This window comes from Sphaeramia orbicularis, chromosome 3, assembly GCF_902148855.1.
Source record: "Sphaeramia orbicularis chromosome 3, fSphaOr1.1, whole genome shotgun sequence".
Lineage (NCBI taxonomy): Eukaryota > Metazoa > Chordata > Actinopteri > Kurtiformes > Apogonidae > Sphaeramia > Sphaeramia orbicularis.
In genome coordinates this window covers 48,142,933-48,164,783 of record NC_043959.1, presented here as the reverse complement: position 1 = coordinate 48,164,783, position 21,851 = coordinate 48,142,933, and the positions used below count along the sequence as shown (strand labels likewise).

The 21,851-nt window shown below is 40.1% G+C and overlaps 1 protein-coding gene across 2 annotated transcripts in view; it reads right to left on the bottom strand.

The window, feature by feature from the left end:
• Positions 1-2,239: 2,239 nt before the first annotated feature.
• The window catches only part of zfhx3b (zinc finger homeobox 3b), a 288,910-nt gene continuing 269,298 nt past the window's right edge, over positions 2,240-21,851 (bottom strand). For both annotated transcript variants that reach the window (XM_030127560.1, XM_030127569.1), the window contains 5 exons: positions 19,274-19,410; positions 18,477-18,677; positions 15,038-15,161; positions 9,332-14,851; positions 2,240-8,984 (listed from right to left, as the gene is read on the bottom strand). In XM_030127560.1, the coding sequence (XP_029983420.1) occupies positions 7,234-8,984; positions 9,332-14,851; positions 15,038-15,161; positions 18,477-18,677; positions 19,274-19,410 (7,733 nt within the window). In that variant the 3' untranslated portion in view covers positions 2,240-7,233. The remainder of the gene's footprint in view (positions 8,985-9,331; positions 14,852-15,037; positions 15,162-18,476; positions 18,678-19,273; positions 19,411-21,851) is intronic.

The following is a 21,851-nucleotide window of genomic DNA, read 5'->3' as shown; positions in this document are numbered from 1 at the left end:
AATGAATCTCGCCTGATGCTTTGAGACAGGATGGCCTCTTCCTTCAACTCTTCTTCAATAGGTCTCAAATTTGAGCTGTTCTCATACATTCTCCTCAAGGTTGGTTCATTTTAATTTAGTTAACTAATTCATGAAAAACATGTACATGTATATACTTCACTTACTGTAGAAATAATAAAAACCTAAAAGTATGTATTATGTCCATTTTACTTGAACAGACTATAGTGTACTCTGATATTTACTCAGTGGCGAGCAGGAAAAGACTCCAACAAAATAAAAGTGTAACAAATATCAAGAATAGTTAGTCTATGACTTGACTAGACTTATGTCTTTGTAAACAATACATTAAAATAGAGTTGACATGAGTTATATGGACTTTTTTTTTTCTTCTAAAGATTACTTTAAATGTATTTCTACTTTTAATTTTCTTCACTTAAAGTTAATAATGCATTCTTTGACAGTCTTGGACATGGCCATCTATAAGTAAGAAGTTCACAGTTGTTTCTCAATATCGAATGTATTAAAAGGGCCATGATACTTAAAATACTACTAAATGTCTAGATGTAATAAATGACATATCTCAGAGCACAGTTTCAGAGGCTGGATGGATCATTGAAGATTACGCTGTATATTAATCTATGAGCCATTACTTTTTTTCCTCAGTGTCTTAAAAGGATGTAGTGATAGAACTACTTATATTTTAATAGCTCTTGGTACAAATTGAGAGTAACATATCAGTTGGGGCTGATCAGCGCTGTTGGTCAGTTACTTCAATCCCTGCTCCTGCTCTGATGTCAGTGGGAATAGTTCAAACCTCAGGGCCTCTGTGCAGCTCACTTTGTACTGCTTTTCCAGGGTTAACATCAACACCATGTTTTTAAAGAAATTTAAACAGAAAAATCGACATGGCTGTGACAGTGTGTGACAGGTAAATAACTTGTAATATTGTAAATGAAGGCTGCTTAGCCATCTTCAGTTATAATGAATAAAAACCCTCAGATACAAGGCATTTTAATTCTTCATCTTTTTTTTTTTGCTAATAAAAAATATGGTGGCTTTATTTGACTAATTGTAGCGTGAGTTGAAGGGCCTTTGGAGATAAAGCCATATAAGTAAATAATGGCATAGGACACAGCCGAGTCTTATATCTTAAGTACATATTCATTAGTGGCCATAACATAATTCCAGAAAAGGAGTTACTTTGCTGATTTTACCATCAGCATAATCATAAACAGTACTTATGGTGTCCATTCATGACACATACAAAATATACACTGATACCCATAAAGTTGGAATAATATATTTGAACCTCTTTTCATGAAATGATTGTGACAATGCGATATATTCTTTATAAAAGTGTAAGTGGGACTCAGTATGTAATTATTGTACCAGGTCAAAGGTGATTACTGATGTGTACAAACTGGAATAAAAAGAGGAATGTGTCTGAAAACAAAATCTTTCCAACTTTATGGACAACAGTGAATATATACAGGGTGGGGAAGCAAAATTTACAATGAACATTTAGTTTTTTCTCAGCAGGCACTACGTCAATTGTTTTGAAACCAAACATATATTGATGTCATAATCATACCTAACACTATTATCCATACCTTTTCAGAAACTTTTGCCCATATGAGTAATCAGGAAAGCAAACGTCAAAGAGTGTGTGATTTGCTGAATGCACTCGTCACACCAAAGGAGATTTCAAAAATAGTTGGAGTGTCCATAAAGACTGTTTATAATGGAAAGAAGAGAATGACTATGAGCAAAAGTATTACGATAAAGTCTGGAAGATACTATTAAAGAAGAATGGGAGAAGTTGTCACCTGAATATTTGAGGAACACTTGCGTAAGTTTCAGGAAGCGTGTGAAGGCAGTTATTGAGAAAGAAGGAGGACACATAGAATAAAAACATTTTCTATTATGTACATTTTCTTGTGGCAAATAAATTCTCATGACTTTCAATAAACTAATTGGTCATACACAGTCTTTCAATCCCTGCCTCAAAATATTGTAAATTTTGCTTCCCCACTCTGTATGTATGTATGTATGTGTATATATATATATATATATATATATAAACACAGATCTACAACTTAGAACAGAGGAAAATAAGTCCCACCTCTATACTGAATTGTATAATATTTCTCCATATTCTCTAAACCTTGGTAAAAGTGTTGTCAGCGACAGCAAGTGATGGAATCTGAACACACTGAAAAATGAGCCCAAACCATGACAATTTATGCTCATACTTTTTTAATGTATCACAATGAGCAAGAAACATACTTGATGAAATATTTTCAAAGGAGTATATTCAATTACCATCTACAATCAACTTAACTAGGACAACAAGGTTTTGTGACAAAAGTTTCTTTAAAAGTCTGAAGTTCCATGTGGTTTATGTATGTTAGTTTCCATGTAATTTGGTACAGTTTGGAAATCTTCATCATATAATTACAGTAACAAAAAAGCTAACAAGACTACAGTATAGAAAAGACATCAAGAACAACATTTTTGGTTTAACTTGCTCTTTTTTGTACATTGCAAGGCTGTTTTTTTCTACCCTCGGATGGGCTGCCTGGAGCCACAGAGCCATGCTTATGAGGCTCGAAGGAGGAGTAATTCAAGAAAACAAAAAAAAGAGAAAAAAAAAAAAGAAAAACTAAAAGCATAAAAAAACATTGTGGCACCAGAAGTCACAAAAGGAACAGAGAGCTCCAAGTAACAGTTCATCTTTGAAGTTGGAGCAAATGGTTGTTTGGTTGTTAGTTTGGTTGTTAATTTTGGTTAATACGCTTTTTTAGTGTGTAACTGCCTCTTTAAGAATGACAGCTTTGAGAACCCGTCCCCTCTCTCTGTTATTAATATTCTTTTAAGATTATGTAATCAACAGAGATAGGGGTGAGCCGCCATTTGACTCGAGAGCTTTACTTGTCAACCAGAGACAAGCACAAGGAAATGAAACGGGTAGCAACATGAGCTGGGAAAAATGAAGCAAGCATCTCTGTCCATCCTGTCCTGAAATTTGGAAAATGTCCATCAAAGAGCAGAAGCAGAGGCAGAGCTGGAGAAAGAAAGAGACAGACAGAAAGGAGAAAGAGGCAGCTGGAGCCACTTAAGTTCAGTTTCATCTAAGGACTTTCCTCTCTGTCACACATGTCCATTGGTTCCAGAGTCCATTCCCAATACAGCGTTGTCAGTAATCAAATAAGAAGGTGGTTTTAAAGCTGTTTTGAGCCTGCCTTCAGCTCCCATGCCCAGTTTTGGTGTGCCCACAGCCTCTCATGTCCTCATAATGAGATCTCCAAAGTTTCCCAGAGTCCTTTTTTTTGTTTTTTGGTTGTTTTTTTTTTTTTTTTTTTTTCCTTTTTTTTTTTTTTTTACCTTTTCATTCCTTCTTAATCTTAAAAAAACAAAGAAAAGAAAAACAAAAAAAGTTGATGTCTTGTTTTAAATATATCTATATCTGTATACAGGTACATGTTCGTTTTCACAGTGGGCAAAAGATGACGTCTACAGCAAAACCTTGTCTTTATCTCTTTGTAAATGTCCATTAAAATCAAGTATCCCAATGTAAGTCAGTGGATCCAGTTATCCACAACAACGTTTTGTGCCACAATAAAATATACACTTGTGTTGGGCACAGCTTGTAATTTTTTTTTCTTTTTGTTTCAACTGCATAAAGCTTTGGCCACATTCATATATTCAATCAAAGTAAAAACTGCTCAGTGCTTCAGTATTATCATTCCCATCTCTGATCATTGCCTTGAAAATTTAATTTTCTAAATTTTAGATATTCATAATCCAGCTTTGTGGTTCAGTTTGTTTTGGTGTGTAACATATAAAAAAATAAAAGGCAAACAAGAAAAAAATTGAATTGATGCTGGCTCTTGCAAAAAACACACACAGAAACTCACACACAGTCCATGCTGGCTGGATCTGATGTAGAGACCACAACTCGATCATCCACAAAAGAGCCCAAAAAGATTACACTTTGGAAACAAGAGAAACAGTATCATTGAGACAATGAATATAAAGAACATTTTCACACCATAAAGTGGCCAGGTCATATTTTTTGATTTTGTTTTCAGCAATTCAAATTAAAGCTAGTGTTAATTTATGATAAAATGTAATATACAGAAACTAAAATAAAATACAAATACTTATAAGAAAATAACAATATATGTCTGACATTGTCTGAAAATTAAAATAAAGAAAAAAAAAACTGTACAACTTAGGGATTTTCCAAAATAAAGTATAAACTAACAGTATTTCATGGAACTGGACTTCAGAGAAATAGCAAGCTTGCAGACCAAATCTACGGACTTTCAACAGCATGCTGTAGTATTAACACCAAATCACACTGCTCGTAGCACTTTAAACACTTCTGAGATTGTGCCTTGTATTCATCAGGAAAATTATCTTGGCTATACAATAGTGGCCAAAAGTAGTTCTTCACAATTTTAAACATGTCTTGGTTTTGGTTTTACAAAATAAAAACTTTAGTTCATAGATTCATCGGTGAGAGGGTGGGGGTACCTATGCACATCCATTTCCATTGCAATAAGATGAAGTGGGTGACTTCTTTGGACATGAAAGCATCCTAACCTTTCCAAGGGACATCTTCAAAGAACCTCCTACTGTTTCCAGAAATAATGCTTTGGAATGAAGACGTCCCTTAAAAACCTGTGATCTGTTGTATGTGTGGAAGTGGCACCCTGTAGACACATGGGGCAGGTCAGTGGTAGCTTTGTCAGGAGGGGGTGGGGGCGGTGGGGGGCAACCACACATCAGCAAAACAGCCATCATTTCCTTCTGAGATTAGTATTATGTTGACAAAAATGATACTAAACCTATGAGACGCATCAGTACCAGATGTATTATATACATTTTTGGTAACCACTATTACTTGCTTAACAAGTGAGCAACAACCTTGACTGGATGGAGGGATTTTCAGCAATGTTCCATGCCAGCACAAAATGACATATGGAGGTTACTTTGTGAAGTAACCAATGATGCAAAAATTTACACAACAGTTTACAGTCACTTTAAAAATGAGAAAAAATAGATTGTGACAATTAAAAGCAATTAAATGAAACAAGATCAGTCCTTGCTTAAGAAAAATCCATTGTGATATTTGGAATGCACTGTTCTTTACAAACGTTATAGATCATTGGCTTTAAACATTGGTCTGTTCAAAAAGAAAATCGGCAAAATGTCCTTTGGAACATATATTCACAGTCTTCAAAGTTCCGTTTTTGCAACAAGAAAAAAAAGGTGTTGCAGAGGCAAGAAATTGGTTTATTGTTTGTTTTAGTTAAAGCTTAGCCAAAAGCAAAATGAGCATGCATCTAGGTACTCTTTTTTTTCTTTCAAAATTCTACATTAGCAGCAAAACGTATGTCCTTGAAGACCAGACCTTATACATTTTCTTAAAAAATGGACATTTGAATGTGACAAAAAAGTCAAACAAAGATTAATAACCTCTATCTTACAAACTGCAATGGCTCTGTAACGGTGCTACTCCACAATGCAAGGACATGGGCCCTTTTTGGTTTTTGGTATTTACGTAAAAAAGCCACCTGTTTGCTTGCAAAGCAGCAAAAACGGCAACTCTGATGCGTACTCCTTTATCTTTTAAACTTTGTTTTCTTTCCTCTAAAAACAGCAACAAATTCTCAAGTATAAAGAAGCCTCTTTTCTCATCTTTATGCACCAATGGTGAAAGTGTTTAGTCTTTGGATTTTCTTTTTGTCTTAAAGCGTGAGAATTATTATTAGTATTCTTTTTTCATTTTCATTTCTGACAACAAAAATGTCAAAATGAAAATAAAGACTGTAGCCACACTACATGAAGAACAAAAGACCTGCTTTGTAGTGTACACATCTACAAACACAGGAGAGCAGAGAAAAATAAGTGCGAAGAGAGGAACAAGTAGAGTGAGAAATAGGAGTCAGACAGTGATAAGTGCACAAAGGTAACACAAATATTAAATAAAATATAATATAATATTTCACCCAGGATCTTTTTCATTTTGGTTAGAGCAGTACCAACCAAACAATACAATTTAAATAATTCTAAAAGAGGATCCTGCCTTGTCAGGAGGGGCATTTGGGTGAACATTTCCCAAGAAGCTGAGAATAAGACAGAAATAAAGTTTAGATAAATTACCTGTCCATAATCTAGTCTATTGGAATGACCAAGACAACATCAAATGAAGCGTCTTAAAGTTGGACAATACAAAAGCTAAATGTACACAAAGTTTTTTTTCATCCTACCATACTGTTTAAATTCATTTCCAATGCAACACTCTACTTAACACCAAAAATCTATCATAAATACAGAAGGTTGTTTTTTTTTTTCTTTATCAAATCTCTTTTATCACCTGTTCTCATGTCTGCAATGGTCTCCTTGGGTATAATGGGATTGCAATTTCCCCCTTTTAAAAAAGATTCCTAATGTTGAAATCAGCAAATCATTTACCCTTTTTTGAATGCCCAGAAACAATGCCTTATTATAATTTCACTGAACTTAAAATATATCATTAAACCAAGTTCATAAAAGAAAGGAAAAAAAAAGAGAAAATGCTTATCTACCGTTGGAAACAAATGGTGTAAAACATGAATTTCTGTAACAGAAAAAAAACATCTGTGAGCTGTTGACCTGAGAATAAAATAGACATTACATTATTCTTTACTTTTGCAAGCCATTGGTATCTGAATGCTTAAATAGCAAGAAAACTGATAGACTATTCTCCCATACAGTACATACTGGCTTTTTGTGGCTGTGCTATTAAGTAGAAATTATTACAAAACAAAGGGACAACTTGTTGACTCATATTTCTTCAAAAAGGGTTCTTGGGCCATTTGTCAACTTTGAGGCAGTCCATTGCCATACAGTACAGCATTTCTCTACCATTACCCAAAACATAACTGCAGCAATCTTTTCATATTCTCATATATTAGAATGCATGTATTTCAGTTGATTTAAACAAAACAAAAACGACAAAACAAAAATGAAAACCAGCATGTTGATATGGGAAAACAATCCACTAACATTTAAATTTTTGGTTACAAGCTTTGGAATTGCAGTTAGTCTTTACACATCTTTTTCTGAAATTGGTTTGTATACTTTTAATGTATTTTAACATTGCTGCTTTTTATGTTTTTCCCATTTGTGATTTTTTTTTGTCTTTTTGTGTTTTTTAAATATTGTCCATCACTGAAAGCTCTTTTACAATCTGATGGAGTCTGTTCCTACACTAGCAAGATTACTACTACAACTACTACTGTCTTTGACAAAGCCAGGCTGCTGCGGCTCCTCCGCCGTCCTGCCCAGCCTGTCTGCTGACTTCTGACTGCTGTCAGAGTCAGACTCGTCGGTAAAGACGTCTGTTGGTATCGAGGTCTGAACTCCTGAGGTGCTCAATGAACTTGAGGTAACCGTTGAAGGTGAGGACACTGGAGGAAAAGAAGAGGAAGAAGAGGAGGGACTGGCATTGGGCTTCCCAGCTAAAGCTCTGGAGAATGGGGCCTGGGGCCAGGGTTTGCCGGCAGCTGTGGTGTTGATCGGGGTAGTCGAGGAGGAGCACAGGGAAGAGGAGACAGCAGAGGATGACATGGTGGCTGATGTTGTTGGCGGGGTAGGGGGGCTGCTGATGGGATGAGTGGCAGACTGCGAGGTAGATGCGGTGTTAGGACTGGGGAAGCAGGCTGAAGAGTGAGGTAATAAACTAGTAGCGTGCTCTTTGGCATTTCTGGCTGATCGCTTGATTGTTCTGTGTTTGTGCAATGCCGATTCCAGGTGTTGACTGAGTGCTTTCTCCCCATCCAACGTAGTGTCACAAGCCAGGCAGTCATAGAGACTTCCAGCCCCTGCACCTACGCCACCGGGGACACGCAGCAACATCTCTTGCAGGTTTGCAACAGACTGACCGAAAAAACAGTTAGATTTAAGGTGGGTAATAGCCGCTTCTTCTTTGTTGAAAACTGCTTGACACTTGCGGCATGCCAGTTTATACTGCACCTTGGGGACGATGTATTGGTCTACAAGGGGTTCCACAGCTTTGCCATCCATCTCATTCTGCTCAGAGGGTACTTTTTTATGAGAGGAGGAGGAGGAGGAGGAAGAAGAAGAGGAGGAAGTGGGGGGTTCACTGTGGGGGTTGCCCTTTTGCTCCTCTGTTTTAACTGGATCTTTGGCAGATTCTTTGCGATCCCCCAAGGATTGAGGGGGAACTGGAGTTTGGCTTGCCTTGGGTTGCTGGATCTGCTGAAGCTGCCGCTGCTGCTGCTGTAGTGCCTCCTGCAAGCTCTGCTGATATTGCTGGTAATGCTGCAGCAGGGACCCTGGAGACAGGCCCATCAGTGCTTGTGACAATGCTGGGTTGTAAGGGAAGAGACTTTCCATTCCATACATTGGTTGCAGATAGCCCCCCTGGAGTGCTCCAGGGATCTGTGGGGTGTAATATGGGGAAAATCCAGGCATGAAGTAGGGCAGGAACTGGTTTGTGAGGAGAGCAGTGGGGTCTGATGCCAAGGCAGCCTGCAGGGCTTGAAGTTGGGCTGGGTCTACCACATACTCCATACCAGGCGTAGGCATAGAGGTGGCAGGCACAGCTGTGTCGGGTTTCTCCTTCTTGGCGCTGGCAGCAGATGTTGAAGGGGCAGGGGTGCTTCCAGTTGATGAGGGGGTAGACGGTTTCTCTGCTTTCTCCTTGGGCTTCTCCTTCTCTCTTAACCTCTCAGCGTCACGTTCTTTGGGGGGTTCAGGCCGAGAACCGGACTGTGTAGTTGAAGAGGAGGAGGTGGATGTGGAGGTGGGGCTTGAGTGGGAAACAGATGTGTTGGTCTGGGCTGGGCTGGATGCAGTCAGGGACGATGAGGAGGGAGGCTTGTTGGGCAATCCAGATGTGGGGAGACTAGGAGAGGGAACACTGGCACCAGGCATGTTCAGGAGGTTTGAAGGTTTTGGAGGAGTTAAAGCTGAAATGTTTTCAAATGCAGACAAAAAATAGTATTAATAGGCATATGTTCTTAACACTAAAAAAGCAATGTCATAAAATTAAACAATAGAACAGAAAAGCAGGAGAGAAAAGTGAAAAATGCATGCAAATGATAATGACCTCTTCTGTTACAAAACAAAAATCTATCAGTGTGGGCTGTTTTTTCCTACTACTGTGGACCTTGTGGCTCACAACTAAGCACAATGAAACTAAGACAATATTTACTGTATTAACTGCTTATTCAGTATAATAAAGTAAACACATCTGAAATACTGCATTCTGCTTTATAGCTGTTTATCACTGAGTGAATGGTAAATCATGACGTACCTGAATTAGATGAGTTAAAGCTGGAAAGAGAGGGGCTACCAACCCCAGGCAAAAGGACAGGTGGAATGCCTTGCAGATTTGGATAGGCTGACTGGAGATTCAAAGCTTGCATTGCGGGGTTATCAAACATCCCTTGCTGTTGCATGGCCTGCTGCTGCGCTAGTCCTAAAACTTCATTAGCCTTTTTAATGCGGTCCATCTCTTGCTGGGCCATAAGTTGGCGGACAGTGGCTGGGTCAAAGTATTCTTTTTCCTTATCAATCTGGCTACCAATGGTATCCTTCACCTTAGAGATGTGTTGCTGGGAGAAAATGTGATCACGCACAGAGAGGCGAGCACTGTACTTTACACCACACAAAGTGCATTCAGTCTTGGGCCCCTCATAGGATGTCTGATTTATCCCAAAATGCTTAGCCATGTTCAGCTTTGCCTTTTTCTCCTTGGCACGGGCATTTTGAAACCACACCTGAACCACTCTCTTTGGAAGTCCAATGTCATTGCCTAGTACTTCACATTCCAGCATAGTGGGTGTCCTATAGTCGTTAAAACAGGATTTCAACACTTTAAGCTGGAGGTTAGTCATCTGGGTTCGGAAGCGCTTTTGGCCAGGACGGTCCCCACTATCAATGCTCCTGGTACCTGAAGCTCCAGGACTTGGTGAACAGGGGTCAGCCAGGCTGGACGTCTCACTGTGGTCTATCATATTTTCATTTTCATAGTCCTTAGCATAATAGCTTGTTGCAGGGCTAACAAGCCCTGAGGACATCTGGTCATCATTTTCAAGGATGGGAGCTGTACCCCCAGACTTAGACAGGAAATCACTACTGTTTAGGTTTTGCTTTGCATCAGCACTGTCATTATCAGCATTGGCTTCATCACCAGTAGTTGTGTCTGTGATTGCTGTATTCACAGAAGAGCAGTCATCATTATCAAATTTGCTCTGATCAAAGCTCAAGTTGACAGAGGACATTGTTGCACTCTCAAACTCTTCCATTCCCTCAACTTTGATGGATGAAGGGCTGAGAAGAGCCCTAGGTGACAAATCCATGCTTTTGTTGACTGGTGACATGGAGGAACTTTGCCCATCGCTGTTAGTAGGGGCCATATGTGAGTAGCTTGATGCATCTAGATGATCCATTTTTTGCATTACCTCCTGGTCAGGTAACATGCCACTCAGAGTTAAATTATATCCAGCCCGTTTTGCTTCATGCCAGTGACGAGAGCGAATATGTGCCTCAAGGGCAGTTTTTGCTTTGAAAAGAGCTCGACAAAAAGGGCACCTCCGATGCGCTTGAGCTGGCCCAACAGCTCTAAACTGGCCTTTTCTTTCCCTCGCTCTGGTATTTTGGAACCAGACTTGCACTACTCTCTTTTTCAATCCCACTTCATGGGCAATATGGTCAAGCATTTTACGAGTAGGATTTGAATCTAATAAATACTTTTGATAAAGGATCTCCAGCTGCTCAGGTGTGATGGTGGTTCTGAGCCGCTTGTCTCTCTGTGGCTCCTCCCCACTGTTTGTGCTATCGTTTTCTCCTGGACTAGTACCAGCTTTTTCCTCTAACTTCCTCTTGAGAGAGTTCATGGTGGAAGTTGGAGTGGATGGAGAGGTGGCAGAGCTGCTGGGAATTTGTGGCATTGCCCCAGAGAGAAGTTGACTTGCCAAAAGAGGATTGCTGGGATCAAATAGCATGAAAGGCATGTCAATTGGACGATCAAGGAATTGCGGGTGGATGAATTGATTTTGCACAGAGAGGAAGTGTAATTGCTGGTGTTCCTGCCAGTGCTCAAATGAGGGAAAGCCAATCTTGCACTGCTCACACTGGTATGGGATCATCTGCTGTGCCAGTTGTTGTGTGGCAGAGGTCAGGTGTGGGTTTAGGCTCATATGAGTGCTTTGAGATGGGGCCTGGCTTGTCTGAGAGGCTGAGGGGCCACCCTGTGCTTGTTGCTGGGAGAACGAAGGAGATGAATGTTTGTTGGGCTTGGACACAGACTGAATCTTCTCATCTCTCTGAGGTCTAATGTGTGCCTCAGAATGGGTTTGATGGACAATTTCCTGCTTGATAGAGGTTTGGTTTTCTCTTGGATCAGGAGATATTTCTGGTAGCTGCTTGGGCTTCTCATCGTAGAGGTTCGAGGTGGATGCTGGTGATGCTGCTTCTTTCTCAGTGGATGATGGGAGATGTGAAAATGCTGAAGTGGAGGGTGGGAGTGGGCAGAGGCTTGAGGAGGAGGGCATTGGAGTGTGGCAGGAAGACCCAGAGGGAGTATAACAGTCATGGGAAAGATCTGGGAAGTCCTCATTTTGGCTGTCATACTGTCCTTCCTCATCTTCATCTTTGTAACACAGCTTCTTTTGGTGTTTTATTAAATCAAATATACGCTGGAAAACCAGACTGCATTTCTTGCATTGGTAATTTAGGTTTGAGGTGCGGATATAACGGTCATTGGACAGTTCTCGTCGTTCGCTGTCTTTTCCACCATCACCTTGATTTTCATAATTCTTCCTTGCCTTCTGGCGAGCATTTTGGAACCACACAACAATAACACGTGTGGGAAGGCTCAAAAGGTTGGAAAGCTGTTCAAATTCATCATCTTTAGGATAAGCATTGGCATCAAAGAAATCTTGTAACACTCTTAGTTGGTAATCAGTAAACCTCGTTCTGGAAGATCTCTTACTCCCATAAAATTCTTGTTTCTGAGGCTCAGGTGAAGGAGGTTTAGAGTCAACTTTTGTGTCCTCTAAAGTTGTGGTTGGTGGATTATTGAAATTGTATGGCGAATCTTTGTTGCGCTGCCGCTCTTTAAAAAGTGTGTTTCTGAACCAGTGCTTTATGACTTTTTGTGGCAGGCCAGACTTGTCCGCCATTTCTTTAATCTGTTCCTCATTTGGTGAGTTATTGATATCAAAATATTGTCGCAGGACCCTAAGCTGGTCATCTGTGATGCGTGTCCTTGGCCTTTTGTTCTGCTGCTGCTGGAGCATGGCTGGTGTCAGCTGTTGCTGATAGAGTTGGGCCAGGTCTGAGGCCAGGCTTGGCTCAACAGATGGTAACTGTGGAGGCAACTGAGTGGGTAAGGACTGGAGAGACATTGGCTGCATCATGAGTGGCGAAAAGAGGGGCAGATCCATTGGCATTGGGATTTGTGCCATAGGAACTGGTGGCTGTGGTGTAGGTACAGTTGGAGGTGTAAGTGAGGCAGCAGAGACAGGAATATTTGGTGTGGGAGCTCTTTGAGGTGGAGGTGGAGGAGGAGGTGGAGGAGGAGGTGGAGGAGGAGCTGGAGGAGCCTCTGGTGTAGATGGTCTAAGTGGATAGAGTTTATCATAATGCTCTCTGTATTCCTTGGCAAATCTCTCGAGGGATCGAAATGGAAAGAAGGCCTGGTGAATATGTTCCTGGTGACTCTTTAGAATAAGGATGTTTGAAAACAGCTTCCCACAGGCTTCACATTCCAGTTTCTCTAATCCCTCAATGGGGTCAACCACTCTTGTTATCCCACCTGGACCACTTGATCCTGTTGGACCAGCTGTCTTTTTCTGGGCTTTCTGTTTATTTTCATTGTACTGAATTACTAACTCAAACCCAAAATTTTCCAGTAGGGCTTTAGTTGCATTTCCACGAGCATCTGAAGCAATCCTAGGTGGAGGTAGGCCAGTATCATGGTTTATGTTTATTGAAATATGTTGAATGTCCTTCTTGTCTTTTGCCTTGCTTTCTGAGTCTTTGTTAGTATTATCCTCTGGTTTCTCAATCATGTCCTTTTCTTTAAGCGTTTCTCTATCTTTCTCATTCTGAGAGGTTGCAGGTTTCTGTTTTTTATCAGTCTGCTGAAGGAGAGTTGCACTCTGTTGCAGCAATGCCATCTGCCCCTGAGCTTGTGAGTGAGACTGTTGCTGCTGCTGTTGTGACTGCTGCTGCTGCTGCTGCTGTTGGTGTTGTTGTTGAAGGTGGTGGTGCATCAGTTGCTGCTGTAAGCAGCTCTGCTGGGCTGAGTTCTTTAGATCTTCCAGCAAAGAGCTAGTAGTGGATCCTGCTAGGCCAAGTGCTGAGTTGCTAAGGTTGAGCTCTGGGTTCAGCTGAAATTCTGCCCCAGGGATATAGAATGGGAACAATAACTGTTGCTGTTGTAGGGGTAGAAGTGCATCAGTTGTCATTGGGAAGTGCTGCAGAAGTGCTGGGTTGAATAGCTGTGACTGTAAAAGGGCAGCCTGCTGCTGGAGCTCTTGTTGAAGCTGGGCTTGAGCTTGGGCTTGAGCCTGAGCTAAATGTTGCTGTTGCTGAAGCTGCTGTTGTTGTCCTCTAGCAGACATCATGTCTGATAATTTATTCTTTTTTCCATCATGGTTCTCAGATGGTGAAGAACGGCAGCTCACAGAGGAATTCCCCAGGCTTTCAATACTATGTGTCTGGCTAATGTGGTTACCACCAAGAATACTTTGAGCAGGTTGAGATGCAGAAGAACTGTGGTTGTTAGAGCTAGATGTTGAGTTGGTGGCTGGGCTTGGACTAGATGTTGAAGTGCTGATGCTGGATGCTCCAACGCTTAAATTGGTAGCAGTTGCAGGAGAAGTGATCCCACCTGCTGCTTCAAGTTTGGCTGCCCTTGCTTTGGTCTGGTGTAGCACAGAGCGCATATGAATTTCCAGAGTAGAACTTTGGCTGTATGCCACATTACAAGTGCTGCACTTGAAAGGTTTGTTGTCAGGGCTGCTGGTGGGTTCAGGCTGACCAGTAGTGGACTCCTGGAGCGCCCTCTTGACCTTGTGCAGGTGGGAAACTGAGTTATAGTGGACCAGAAGAATGTTCTTCTGTGTAAAAGACTCTTTACACACAGTACACTTGAAAGGTCGAGATGGATCCAAGAATTTCTCCATTGTAAAGTTGGGGCCCTTTCTGAAGGGCAAAGCACGTTTGGGTTCAGATCCAGAGTCTTCCTGCAGTGAACCAGAATCACTACCAGTTGGGCTTTGTTTTTCCTCTGGATCACTTTCATCTCCATCTTTGTCATCCTCTCCCAGACTGCCATGCTCTTCACCTAGGGACAGGTCACCCATTACCATAATGTCACCATTCATCAATAGGCCTCCATAGAGTTGCTGGATATCTGCTTCACTCAGCTCCAGGTGGTTGGTTTCCAAATGTTTCTTCAAGGCTTGTAGCGTCCTAAAGCTTCGCTGGCAGAGACAGCACATGGTGGCTGCCCTGATCACATGGTACTGAGAATGAAGCTGTAGTTTCTCCACAGTCTTGAAGGCCAGGCTGCATTGGTTACAGCGATACTTGTAGACATGGCGATCAGAAACCGGCAACTGGGGCCTTTTGTTGTGAACTTCATTAAAATGAATTTGGAGGGAGTTGGAGGATTTAAACACTTGGTTACAGCCTTTTTTCCAGCATAGAAATCCTGTAGCATCATCTCTCTCTGACTGTTGATCTTCTAGAGGTGACTTGCGTGCTTCAGCCATTTCTGTTGGGAGAGACACTCCCTTTTCTGGATCAGTGTCTGATGCATCTGTGAATAAATAAGAAAAAAAACCCAACAATTTGTTACATTTAGCTTACATTTTACAAGATTTCAAGCTCATCTACTGTTTACTCAGTCATGATTTATATTAACATTTGTTCAATACAAAGGATAAAGGAAATGAATCAGAGTGTTGTTTTTTTTTTCAAAATCATTTTAACATAGGACACTAACCAGCTTGCTTCTTCGTATCCTCACAGTTTGTGTTGGCTGTTGCGTGAGGGGTACTCTGGGACTCTCTGTCTACACCCGGTACAGGTATAAACATGCTTGCTGGCAGTACTTCAGTTGCTGTCACCTTGGAAAACAAAGCACAAAGGAATTATAGTGTTAATAATCAATAATCTCGCAGAGTGGCAGCAAAATGTTGTACTTTTGTTTAAATAATCATAGAAAAACTAAAGACACAAACAAGAGTACAGGGAGTACAGACTCAGGGACATACATTACAGTGCCTATAGGACTGATGAGGACTTCTACCTAATGTTATTGTCAGAATGTTATTGTCAAATTGATTACTGTGATGAAGTGAAATGCATCATTCTGCAAAGAAGTCACAGTATTTCTGTTGGAAATGTTTACATAAAATTACTCATTTGAAGAATTGAGACTAAATTGGCTGGTATGCTAACGAAAAACAAAAAAAATCAAAAGAAGAATGTCATTGCTGAAAAAATTTATTTTAGAATTTCATAAAAAAGTTGTCTATTTTTGTGACTGGAACATTATGTATTGAGAGGCATTAAGAATAAAGAACCCCTTGCCGCTTTCTTTTCCCTTAACCTTCTGATATGGGATCATTAGCAAAATTTACAATCAGATTTTAAAAAATCATCATCAGATAATACTGCATACTGAAGGAGGTGGAAGAACAAGGCTTCTACAAGGACCTGCTTCATCTTCCTTCAGTGAATTTCCCAAAAAGGATTCGACTACACTTCAAATTCTACACTTTGATTCACATCACCTCACCCTGTTCATCATTTTTAGTTTACTCTTAGCCTAACGAGAGAGGGAAAGCTCTAAGTGGGAAACCTCTTTTAAGAAAGCATAGTTCTGGCTCCACAGTCTATGACTTTAATCAATAGAAAGTGTCCTTCATCACATGTTATTATTGAGCTTTTTTCATGCTTCATGTTGCAATCTAATGCCTAATAAATCTCAAACAGAATGCGACTGCACTGAGGAAATTTAAATTAAGGATAAAAACAGATTATTATGAAATATGCTGTGTAAAATGCATAGTATAAAATGGTGGTGGTTCCCTGATGGAACCTGGTTTAAAACTAGCATGCACTGAATGCTCTGGTGAATCTAACATATGTGCCCTTTGCATTATGCCCATCTAATAGGCATATTGAAAACACCACCTGCAACCACATAAAAACTCTATGTCAAACCCAAAAGGTGCAGAGTCATTCAAGCAAAAGTGAGTTTAAGGTTAAGTAGACATTCAGTCAAGTTGAACAGTGTACGATTAATGTGGTCACAAATTCACCACAAAAACATTCAACTTTTTCTTCATTGTTAGTGTTGCCTCTCTCCCTTTTATCTATTCAAAATGAAAAATGACAAGTGGAAAAATAATGGAACCAACATGGAAAGTCACAAAACAAAAAAATGATTTACATTACAAAGTGGACTGTTTCTAGACAACTGCTTCATTAGGCGATTAGAGGAAAGAGCAGAGGATCCCAAGGTCACTTTTAATTTGGGCCGCCTAATTGGCAAACATAGTTCAAAATGGCTATCATGCAGCCAGACTCAGAATTAATGAAGCACAAATATTTTCATTACCCCTATCTCATGCAGAAAGAAAAGGACACATAGAGTGAGGGAGAACGGAGAGGTGTATGTGTACATATGTATATGTATATGTGTAGACAGACACGGGTCGGCAGGAAGGCAAGGGAGGACTGAGTGCAAAGCTGATGTGGGGGTTGATGAAGGGCGGGAGAGTGAATGTATCATTATACATGCTTGGCAAGAAATAAAAGTCCCCTATTTCAGAATTAATTTGACTCCTCTCCTTAGACATGTGAAAAGAATAAAGTGCCTTTCTATCTGCATAAAAGGTGCTGGCTTAATACGTGTTATATTACCTCTGTTCCATGATGGTCCTCTTGTAGTAGTTCAGTATATTACTACCTCTATAAAAGAAATAAATATTGCCGTGTACCATACTAATGTGCTTGCCATTTACTCTCTAGATGGGGTTTGAAGATGGCTGGGCAGCAGACAGAGCAATGTTTTACTCTGTGATTGTCCAGCAAGCCATTTAGCTTCACAGGATAGAACAGAGCAAAGATTTGCTCTGTGATTTACAAGAAAACAGGGCAAATAAAATTTTATTTCCCCTTGATGAGCATTAAAGGAAGCAAGGAGAGTAGGCTCCCTAGCTGGGTGCACCAGTGCACTGCAGCTGATATAAATCTAACTTCAGGACTTGAGACACAAAGATCACTTGATTTAAGCAACAAACACTACAGACTGCACGGCTTTCTGTAGCTGATTGCTGAGATTTTAAAATGTTTTGTTCTTATGCAGCCTAAAAAAATAAAAATAAATAATAATAATAATAATAATCTTATGTGACAGGATTTTGGCTAAATGAATAGAGCATTTGCATCTGCTGCACTTGAATTTCATCAAACCAGTTCATTAAATTTTGATTAAACTCTGTCACAATTATAGTTAGACGTTCATAATAAAATGCTTTGTTTTGACTAGAATACAGGTGATCATAGACATGGAAAGAATGTCAGTGTAGTAATAAATGAACTGGGAGCTAAGAGACCGGCTCATCTTGAAATCATTAAAAAATACAAAAACAGATTATGAGTTCCCCTCCCCAAATGACTGTGATTATAAGAGAGCTGGAAAAAGCTCTGTGATGATGGGTACATTAAGACAATGAAAAGGAGAAGAAAAATATGCATCTTAAAAAGGTCCAATCATCTCCAGCGAGCCAATGGGATTGCCTGCAGCTATTTCACAATTAACAGCATTCTTTGTGTTTGATAAAGGATTGAATGTTGGCAATTTATAGGACAGAAGACAGGAATGACAATCGTGTTCACAGCTTGGCAGGCTTTGTATGTAGAAGGACTCATTAAAAGTGAGTGACTCATCATCTTGGTGGGTTTGAATCCTTATAGTGCTCCCTGACCTGACCCACTTCCTGCCATCTGACCAAACAGAAAGTGTTTAAGACGCAATCTGAGTCTGTACAGCACTGTATAGTACAGTTAGACTTCATTGTACTGGGCCCATCCCAGAACACAAATAACTGTGAAATTATGACAGACACAGGACAGGACAGGACAGAATGGATAAAGAAATAACTTTTAAAACAGCTCATGTAGGCTGTAAACCACAGTTTCATCTAATATGCTTTTCTACAAATTTCCTTGACTTATATAAACATTGGATAAAGCATTGTTAAGTATTTATGCATCATATTTGCAGTGGCACTGGATGCTCTAAATAAATAATGTGGAGCTGCTATACCAGGATAATAAATACCAGTCCAACAAAACAAAGGCTCAAAGATGTTTAAATAAATGGTACGTGGCAGTCTTCCCCACAACCAACTCTGCATCCAAACACTTACTGTGGCAATAAGCTTGTCCACACAGTCAGGTGCCACACTGTGGAGGTGTGTGAGGTGGAACTGCAGGTGAATTTTGTTGTTGAGCATATCCTGGCATAATGGGCAGCGTAACATGGGCTGGACAGAGTGCTGCGTCATCACGTGCATTCTGAGACGATTCAGGTCCGTGTTGGTGAATTTGCAGTAGGGGCACTGGTACATCTGAAGTAGAAAGTGGAATAGAGCAAAAAGAAAAAAAAAAAAAAAAAAAAAGAGAAACCCACAGAGGGTTAATGGGACAAAATGGGCATAGTATGTGTGCATGGTGGGCTGGTTTGTTAAGAAAAGAGAAGCTGCAGATCAGGAGGAAGAGTGGGGCACCCTTCCCTTGAGCAGCCAGATCCCTCTGATCACAGGCAAGTGTGTAATACTGAGCACCGCTAAGTCTTGGCACCCACTTTAAAGTACTCTCATCTGTCAAATACTATATTGATTTTCCACCTTATACACAATTAGCAGTACAGAAGCCGCAGAAAGGCAAAAATAATTTTGAGAAGATTTGAAAGAAAAAAATCTTTTTAATATAAAAATTACTGGTGAGATGACCAACTGAATAACTAACATTCATGAGAAATGTTTTTCACCTTTTTTCTCTTTTAATTGATGTGAAGGTTTTTTAGGTTTATAATGAGGGCTTGATCATTTAGATGAGATGACCTTTAGCAAGAATCCTCTAATTAAAAGAGCTTCAAAAACACAGTATTTTATACACATCTGATAGCATTAACATGAACAAAAATGTGCAGACTGTAACTCACCTGTTCCGAAGCACTCTTTTCAGCTGTCCTGGGACGCTTTGAGGAGAGAGGGCTCTCGGAGGCTTCTGAGCGAGAAGAGGGCCTTTTGGTGGGGACCGGGGAATCAGACTGCTGCTGTTCCAAGTGGCCGGACACTGCTGAATATGCACACATTCACACAAACACACAGGGATAAAGAGAGTCAAACAGACATGTCAAGACAAGGTGAGGACTTGGCAGCCTGGGAACAGGTCAATCAATAACACTGTGGATAAAAGGCTTGGGAATGTCTTTCTTAAATGTGATATAACTGAATTTAATGGGAAATGGGCAGAGAAATTGTGGTTAGCAACTCATGTCACCCCATAAAAAATACCACACACTTGTCTTCCCATGCTGTTACTGCCGAGGATCACACGGCCAACAAGCTCTGAAGGGCTGTCTCTTTCATACAACACCATAAACTTCTAATGAAAATATTAGTTTGCCTCAGGGTGCAGCTTTAGGTTTCACACCACCACATATTTCAGTCGACATGAGTTTCTAAACTTGAGACAAGATACACAAACATCTTGTGACTTCATCATACAGTTCGGAAGATAAAGAGATCTAGTCTCCTCCACCTAAACTTTAAACATGTTAACTTGTTTCTGTGATAACCTTCATCACCTGTAGAATAGGCCATGGGTATTAATCAAATTGTCTTTGTTATTACAAAAGGTCTAAAAGGAAGAAAATGGACGCCAGCTGTGGTGAGCTATGGACAGTTTTTCATTTTTTTTCCAGTTCTCAATGACTTCACTAACAAGCCAATGTAAAAACCAAGGGATACATTCTATCTAATAAGTGTTTTTATTGTGCACTGACTGTACTTTGACATCGCTTTAAAATTTCTCTGCTCTTTGTTCCTGCATGCACTTGAAAGTAAAACTGGCAGCTAAGTCTTTTGTAGCGTGGTGTCACTCTACTCAAGTGGCCTATGACAAAGAAAAGACATCAAGATTGGAAAACCTCTATTTTATATCTTTGAACCTTTCACATAAAAGCTACTTAAGTTATGTTGTGTATGACATGTTTTTATATAACTTAAAGATTTTTTCAAGACATAAAGCAAGCTACAGAGCTAGAAGATGACATTAGACTGATGCTTTGTCATACTCGAGACGTCAAGCTACAGAGATATTGAGAAAGGTGAAGGTCTATTTTAAAAACCTTCCCTTTCTATATTGTCAGCCCAACTGTTTCACTAGCTCCTATGCTAAATCTCACAGCCTTTTAAAGCAAACAGCACTAACATTAAAAAATAGAGTACCTTGTCCTTTCTATGTGTGCAGAGCACGGCTTCACACAAAAGCCCCTGCAAACCACTTTAAAAGTACTTGACTTTATAAAGAAAACGAGAAAGCGAAACTAAAGGTGGCACACAGAGAAGCATCACAGTTGAGCTCTCAGTTAAGCTTGGGCTCATAGAGGAGCTAAATCCACATGGAGCCTGCATGGGGAGCTGCAGAAGCTCTACACTTTGTCACCAGCAGGGAAAATTCACTATGAAACTTAAGGAGATGTCTTGCCAAACCCTAACAAGCCCATAAAGAGTTAAATTTGGCCTGATTTGTACAGTCCTAGAAGGGCAAATTGAGAACAGAGGGCATTTGTAGGGGAGGGGGTGGTATGGCAGGGGGGTCAGGTTAAACAGGGCTGACCACGCTCCTGCTCCAGACATTAAAATGTCACCTCCAATCAGGATGAGGGCAGTTGAGCTGATTACCCAGTGGGGGACCTGGCTTTGGACAGAGCAGCCTGCAAGATCTCCCAGAGACACTAGGATCAGTCAGGGAGGCCCTATTAGGGTCCAGTCACAGTCAATCCTATTAAACACATCCGCCAATAAACAAAGGGAATGTTAAACAAAAGGAACCTCCCATTCCCTGACATTAACCTCTCAGTCATGGCACTGTCCTCAACGATTTCTCCTCCTCTTCAACTCTACCTCAGTCTACTCCTACAGGCCTGAACTCATCTCTTGAGGAAAACAGGGGCCAGTCATCTGTGGGCACTGTTCACATCTGGTCTCTGTATCCTGACCTTTCCCCTTTCCATCAGCATCTCATTAATACAGAACACAGCTATTTGACTTCACACTTTATTCCTCACTGATGTGGAACAAATATTTACCCTGTAAGTTACACAATAAGAGCTGAGGTGACTAAAGTAGCACACATTAAAAAAAAAAAAAAAAAAATCTGGTCTTTTTAGCGTGCAAAAACATCGACACTTCATAGTGCATAAAATGAAAGCAAACAAATATGACAGCCACTACAATTCATGTAATTGACGTAAGAGAAGAACTGCAAATTGGTTTGAGTTTGGGAGAAGGGAAAAATTACAAGACTACATTTTCATGCAATAATTTGTATGAGTATGTAATAGACAGCTGTAAATACATACATACATACATATATACACACACACACATACACATATATATATATATATATATATATATATATATATATATATAGTGCAGAAAGTAGTCATAGATTAAGTAGTTACAAGTATCCTCTCAGCTTTGTGATTAAGAGGATAAACATAATTGATT